General features: G+C 46.4%; 1 protein-coding gene across 1 annotated transcript; it reads right to left on the bottom strand.

Annotated features, from left to right (window-relative positions):
• Window positions 1–1,975: 1,975 nt before the first annotated feature.
• LOC136652450 (vomeronasal type-2 receptor 26-like) lies at window positions 1,976–6,907 on the bottom strand. Its single transcript, XM_066629392.1, has 3 exons — window positions 6,749–6,907; window positions 5,372–5,498; window positions 1,976–2,886 (listed from the first exon to the last, which is right to left on the bottom strand). Exons 1-3 carry the CDS (start codon window positions 6,905–6,907, stop codon window positions 1,976–1,978), a joined length of 1,197 nt encoding a protein of 398 aa, XP_066485489.1.
• Between the last annotated feature and the right edge of the window lie 398 nt (window positions 6,908–7,305).

The raw sequence follows: 7,305 nt of genomic DNA, 5'->3' as shown, positions 1-7,305 counted from the left end.
TGACACCCCTCAAGGTGTGGTACCCAGGGCCCTGTATCCCCTGGCCCTGCCTTAGCTACACTACTATTGCTGACAGAGAGCACACTCCATGCTATGGGCTGGGGGGGAGGGGGAACCAGACAGCCCAGGCGAGGTAAACCAGACAGCCCAGGCGATGCCACTTCAGCCTGTGGTGTGGCATCAAGGAAGCTCCAAACTTCATCATGCACAGCTTAACAAGTCAAGAAGCTTTGGAGGTTGAATTTGTTGTAGTTACTTATGGGGGTCTCAGCCAGCACCCCTAAGCTAAGAAGTCTCTGGAGAAGTTATTTGGGCCTCCTTGACCAATCCTTCTGCCTCATGCTATCCCTTTCCAAAACCCAACTGCGACATGACACCGGCTGCTTCGTTTTGAAAGGAGGCATCCTGAAATCTGCAGGGAGCCTTCCCCTTCTCCCAAGACCAAGCACGGCCACAGCCCCAATCTGACATTGCAAAGATGGCTTGCTATTATACTGCAGACGCTGTATGCCTTGTCACTTACAGCCAGGGACTATTCCAATAGAGTTTAATGAGCACAGTTAGGAAGTAGCTGCCTTCTACAGCTGTGCCAATATTTCCTATTTTTCTGTTAAGTATCTCAAGATCCTTTCTGATCTTTCATCAATGTTCAGCCTGTAATGAAACACTGGACATGTCTCCCCACCCTATAACTAGGAGCTAGCAAGGGCAACTGCCCCAAGTCGTAAGTTCCATCACCTTAAAAAGTACTGTCTCTTGCTGCAATAGGTATGGCTTGAAGAAGACCCCAGTAGCCTCCATCAACAGTTTGGGGGTGAAAAGTCACTTGCTATCTGACTTTCTGGCGCATTCACTCAATCAAATTTCCAACTTCTGGTGGACTCTGAAGTCCCCTGGGGAGTTCTATGATCCCCAAACCTGAGCTCAAAAAGTCACAGCTGCAGATTCCCTAATAAGACACGCATAGCTGACCCAATACTCCACTGCACTCAACATGCAGACTCTGTCTCCAACAGTGCTACGGGTTTTTGAAAATGTTCTTCCTAAAAACTAGTGAGGCAGTTGTACAGGTACATGAATCTGTAAGATGACTGACTCTGCTGCACCCATTGCCAAGAAGTCAACCAGAGAATGGGTTATAGTACAAATGACTATCCCATACCTCAGGATTCATTCCAGAATTAGTTCCAATTCTCAAGTGAAGCAGGGGACACGGAGCACCCCGATTGGAAGAGCCCAGACTTACTAATATTGATCATCACATGACAGACTGAGCGGGGATTGCTAACATTCCAAATTACTTGCAATGGCAGGTGCAAGGCCTGGCAGCCATCTTCTCCCCTTGCCTTCCATTTTCTGAAAGCTGTCTGCATTCTCGCTGGAAATCCCTGTAACATTCCCGTGAGAAGCTGAGAAGTTGGGTCCAAATGCAAATGACCTGACCTGCAGCTGACCCGGAGCCCAATCCTATGCAGGTCTACTCAGAAGTAAGTCCCATTAGAGTCAATGGGGCTTACTCCCAGGAAAGTGTGGATAGGATTGGGCTGTTAATGCATAGTGTTTTCCCAGACTAAGGCCTACAACAATCTTTTGATTGCACCTGCTTGATAAGATGCCTCTTAATGAGGAGAATTCTGGGAAGAGTAATAATGCATAGTTTGTATTTCAGCAACATATGTCACTTTGATTTCAATTAGCCTGTTATTGCTCATTGTGCTGATATTTTTAGTTACCTATAGCCTTGCCTATATAAGTCCCTCTGTTCAGCCAATTCTTTGCTCCTGGGCCTTGCTGGCTTGGTGGGTCACTTAGAGTTTTATAAGTCTTGTGCCTGAAAGTGCTCCTGTAATTTGATGCTCTCAGATTGTTGATAAATAAAGCTGTTTTATGACAACCTAGGATTGGACTCACTTCTTCATTGGAACCAAAAAGAACCGCCAACCCTTGCCATGGGCCTTTATACTACTCTAATGAGTTACTTAGTAGAATTCCTTTTCTTAAAGAATTGGTCCCTGGTGTTCATGACTGGCCTAAACAAAATAATGTACACCTTAGGAGCAAAAATACAAAGAAGTAACCCAGTACTGGAGGCCAAAATGGAGAAGATCTCCACAGCCACCATGTATTTCCCTTTCGTGCTCAGGTAGCTTGGCAAAAAGGACACCCACACACTGCAAAAGACCAACAGGCTGAAGGTGATGAACTTGGCTTCGTTGAAAGTGTCAGGCAGCTTCCTGGCCAAGAAGGCCACCATGAAGCTAATGAAGGCCTGAGAGCCCATGTAGCCCAGAACAAGATAGAACATGGTGCCTGAGCTCTCATTACATACCACTACGATCTGACCAGGCTGGGAGAACATGTCACGGTCTGGGAATGGAGGAGAGGTGCCCAGCCAGATGACACAGAGGCCAACCTGAACAATAGAACCAAAAAGGATAATGGAAAAGGGTAGTTTTTTCCCAACCCAATTTCTCATCTTGCTTCCTGGGTTTGTGGCTGCGAATGCAAGAACCACAGTGATGGTTTTGCCCAACACACAAGAAAGAGCAAGAGAAAAGGCATTTCCAAAAGCAGCCTGTCGAAGAAGGCAGGTCAACCTGCTTGGTTGTCCAATGAACAGCAAGGTGCAGAGGAAGCAGAGCAAGAGGGAGATGAGCAGAAGGTAAGTAAAATCCCGATTGTTGGCTCTGACGAGGGGAGTGTCCCGATACTTGATGAAAGTTGCAAGCACCACAGCTGTGAGCAGAGTGAAAACCAATGCAGTGGAAGCCAGAACAGTGCCTAAAGGTTCATCGTATGCTAGATAAGTGATGACTTTGGGGATACAGTGGCTGTGATCCTTGCTGGGATGCTCATCTTCTGGGCATTTGTCACAGTGAGATGCATCTGAAAGGGAAGACAGCCACATGCCATTCACTGAGGGCCCAATCCTAATCATCTCCCCTGCTGGGATATCATTTGAACTCCTTCCTTTCTTCATTGGATCATAAATTCATACCCTGATTGGATTTCAATTTCTGTGAATTAGGATATATAAAACTATGTAGGGTTACACAAAATGTGAATGCTAGTCTACATAATATATGTAAATTTGTTTGAATTACAGGAAATTTCTGGGTCCCCAATAGGCAGGCAGACCCCCCTTTTGACCCCAGGCCCAAGTATGGTGTATCCCCTTCACCCACCCACCCCACATGGGTTCTGTTGAGGCTGGAAAATGAAAAACCCCAGGAAATTGTCAGGCCCCTTCCTTTGGCTCCTGGGCTCCCATTTTGAACCTGTGCACATGTACAATTTACCTCATGGGCCCAGGGTGTAGTTGAAAATTATCACCTTACTGAAGGAGTTATCAGGTTGCAGAATGTATCCATTATGCCAAGAGACCGTCTATTCTGACCCTAAACAGATATGGATACTACTTACAAGGTCATATTTTTTTTTACCACTCTCTCACTTTTTACCCTCTTCCCTTGAAATATTCTGCTACCTCCTGATACTATGGGAATTAGAAAAACTGGTGCATGTGCGAGGAGTGTCGGTGAAGCGGTGTGCAGAAGCAGAAGGAAAGCAGTTGGCATTTGGCTAAACCAGTCACAATAAGGGACATCTCAAAACCAGATGACTATATTGTGTTTATAGCTTTGTCAAGGCTGAAGAGACATCTAGTCAAGCAAAGAGACACCTAGTCATGGAAAAGCAGCCTGTGTATCACTCCCAAAGGTGTTCCAGTTCAGAGCAGCTGAAATGAAATATTCCAGCTCAAGAGACAAGAGTGACTGATGTGCCCATCCCAAAAGATGAGATCCATTCCAGGAGGACTTCCTGCGGCTGTTAAGAGAAGAGACCTCATGAAACCTAGGGCAGAAGTCTTCTATCATGGTCTCCCAACCTAGATTGCATCATCATCTCAGTGTTGTATCTGGCATTGATAAGAAATCTATGTGGCTCTGTGTGTGTGTGTGTGTGTGTGTGTGTGTGTGTGTGTGTGTGTGTGCGCGCGCGCGCATATATATATATATATATATATATATATATATATATATATATATATATATATATATATATATATATATATATCAGGTATTTATATACCGCCTTTCTTGGTCTTTATTCAAGACTTTATTCAAGGCGATTTACATAGTCAGGCTTTATTAAATCCCTATTAAATAGGGATTTTTACAATTTCAAAGAAGGTTCTTTCTTTCAAGAACGACTACATTCAAGGTGTTCCATTCCGATCTGGCGTCACATTCTGGCCAGTGGCCTCGAACTGGCGACCTTGTGGATTTTATCTTCAGGCAGACGGAGGCTCTACCCTCTAGACCAGACCTCCTGCCCATCTGTGTCCAGAGAGGGCAGTGCTGCTGACCAGAGGCATAGTTGGCCCCTTTGGTATCCGGGGCCCTGACTTGCGATGTCACCTCCTGGACATACCTGAACTGGAAGCAATTGTGGTGACGTGATGACATCACTGCCGATTACTTCCAGGTTACAGCATGCTCAGAGAGGCTGAGTGCCGCTCTGAGAGTCCTACTGCTTTTTCCACCATTCTGAGTCCTGCAAACCCTCTTGCAAGCACTCAGAGTGGTTGTGTGCCAATCTGAGCATCCAATGGCTTCTTTGGCCCTTTTTCCTCCAAAAAGAGGGAGGAAAGCGAAAAAGCCATCAGCCGCTCAGAGCAGTGCATAACAGTCCTGAGTGTCCATGAAGTGGGTGCAGAAGCTACTGCTGTGGCAAGGAGGCCCTCAATCACTCTGAATGCCTGTGAATGATCCCCTGGCTTGACACTCCTCAAGGTGTGGTACCCAGGGCCCTGAATCCCCTGGCCCTGCCTTCACTACACTACTACTGCTGACAGAGAGCACGCTCCATGCTATGGGCTGGGGGGGAGGGGGAACCAGACAGCCCAGGGGAGGTAAAAAAAACACTTTTTTCTTTTGTTTTCATAGGCTACCTGCTGTCCAATTCATGTCCTTGGACCTACACCAGGTCTTTTTATGTTCAGATCCCTCCTCAGTCAAGAAGCTTCCTGCGTGACCTTGAGCCAGTCACTATCGCTCAGCCTCACCTACTTCTCAAGGCTGTTGTGAGGACAAAAAGAGGGGAGGAACTATGTGCACCACCCTGAGCCCCATGGAGGAAGGGTGGTAGAAAACCTGAAAAATAAATAAATAGGAGGGGGGAGGGATTTGCTGGTGCATTAAGGCATCATCTTGTACGGTTTGGATTAAAATCACAGCCATACATGAACTGAGGTAGTGACTATGAATCCCTGAAATGTCTATTTCAGTGCCAGGGATGAAAAGGAGAAGGACGAAAGCATAGTTATCAAGTGTCCCCATGTATATTCTGAGGTTCCGGAATGGCGGACCTGTCTGGTTTGAAATGGTTCCTTCAGGGCATCTCAAGCAGTCATAGCAGCAGGTTGGTTCTCCCTCACGAGCTCTTCTGTGGCATCCAGGCTGACATCTCTCAGAACATGCAGAATGTGGAGACCCCTGATCACAATACGGAGACAGCGCAGTTAAATTGTGCCTAACTTATCAGTACATGTACACATCATAACCCAAAGTTTGAAGATATCCATACATCCTAGGCTAAGAATATATTCTGAAAAGCCTAACCCAGCGATTTTCAAACATTTTTAATCTCACAGCACACTGAGAAGGCGCTAAAGGCACACCAGTAGATTTTCCACAATTGACCAGGCACACCATTCTGCCAGTGGAGAGGGGCTCATATCCTCCAGTTGCCCTACTAATGAATGACCAAGGCACTCCCAAGGCATACCTGCAAACAGATTGCAGCACACCAATGTTCCACGGTGCAGTGGTTGAAAATGGCTGGCCTAACCTTTAACAGGAACAAGATGTCTGTAGGGGCCCAGCCCTGGAGGGGCCTGGAGCAGGCTTGTCCCACCCCCAGGGAGGCCTCAGATTGGCTGGAGCGGGAGGGGGTTCCAGCACCCAAGTCCTCCTCCTTAGCAGAGCTGCCACACCTGGCTTGGTAGCAGGAGCTGTTCAACTCACAGCACTGCCCCCTCTCATCCCTGGCTTCCTTTTGGCCCCCTTTTGGCCCCTCCCCTTCCCCCAGGGGGGGCAGAAAAGGCCTTTCCTGTTCCTGGCTTGTTTCCTGCAGTGTTCCTTGTTTGCCCTGCCTGCCCCCTCTGTCTGGTTGGGGTGAGCCAACCTTCTTTGCCCCCCTCAAGGGCAGGGAAGCCTCCCCACCCTGGGCATGGGGTGCCTGCTCCAGGGTAAGTCGGGGGTCAGGGCATCTGGGAGGGGCCCCGACAATGTCCATGTGGTATGTGCCGGAATCAGTTCTGTGGCACTCATACAGGTTGGGCATCCCTCATCCAAAGCGCTTGGAACCAGAAGTGTTTTGGGTTTCAGATTTTTCTATATTTCACAATATTTGCTAATATATAATGAGAAATGTTGGGGATGAGGCCCAAGTCTAAACACAAAATTTGTTGATATTTCATATGACATTTTCGCAAATAGCCTGAAGGTAATTTAAAAAAAAAAAAATTATGTGCACGAAACAAGGTTTGTGCATGAAACACAGTTTGTGATTTTATTTCTTTAGGAGAAAGAAGTCACGCTCAAAAATGTTCCAGATTTCGGAATATTCTGTATTTCTGAATTACAGATAAGGGGTACTCAACCTGAACTGGAAAAATTAGAGAGCCAGAGGCATGGATGAAATAAAATAGCTTCCACAGGAAATCAGAATCTGAAACACTCACCTGGTTGGTGCTGCTAGGCCAAATAATGGTCTCTTTCTTAATGGTGAACACTTGGTTGGAGGAGGCCTGAGAATTCATCCTCCCAATTCTCACTCGAATGAAGGATTTATTTGGGAAAGTGATGAAGTTCAGAATGTCATATCCAGTGGAGAATTCCATGCCTTCACTGAAAAACACTTCATTCCCAGCGTTGTTGTTGAAATGAATTGTTCTCAAAAATGGATGAAGCTGGAAATGAAAATCAGATCTCAGGATTTATAAAACCAGAGCATAAGAACATAAGAAGAACCTTGCTGGATCAGGACCAAAGGACCATCCAGTCCAGCTTCTGTAGTTCACGAGGTGCCTTAGGGAGCACACAAGACAACAAGAGCACTGCATCCTGGCGCCACTCCCTTGCAGCAAGTGTTTGCAACTATGGAAAGATTTCCATACCACAAATACCATACCACAAATGTAAATTCCTGCACTGGAGACTGAATCCCTTCTTTCACTGAAGCACATTCAGGCGATAACATGAGAAGGATTCAAACAGTTGATGTGTTAGTTTGCCTAGA

Source organism: Tiliqua scincoides, chromosome 5 (genome assembly GCF_035046505.1).
Source record: "Tiliqua scincoides isolate rTilSci1 chromosome 5, rTilSci1.hap2, whole genome shotgun sequence".
Classification (NCBI taxonomy): domain Eukaryota; kingdom Metazoa; phylum Chordata; class Lepidosauria; order Squamata; family Scincidae; genus Tiliqua; species Tiliqua scincoides.
Note: the sequence above shows the minus strand (reverse complement) of the source record. Positions and strands in the feature narration are given on the sequence as shown.

What these genes read in the sequence shown, in the direction of transcription:
- LOC136652450 (XM_066629392.1), bottom strand. Translation starts at nt 6,907, where the DNA reads ATGGAATTCTCCACTGGATATGACATTCTGAACTTCATCACTTTCCCA. An exon ending in GGCCTAGCAGCACCAACCAG is followed by an intron (nt 5,499 to 6,748) that starts GTGAGTGTTTCA and finishes TATTGTGATCAG; the next exon opens with GGGTCTCCACATTCTGCATG. An exon ending in AACCATTTCAAACCAGACAG is followed by an intron (nt 2,887 to 5,371) that starts GTCCGCCATTCC and finishes CTTCCCTTTCAG; the next exon opens with ATGCATCTCACTGTGACAAA.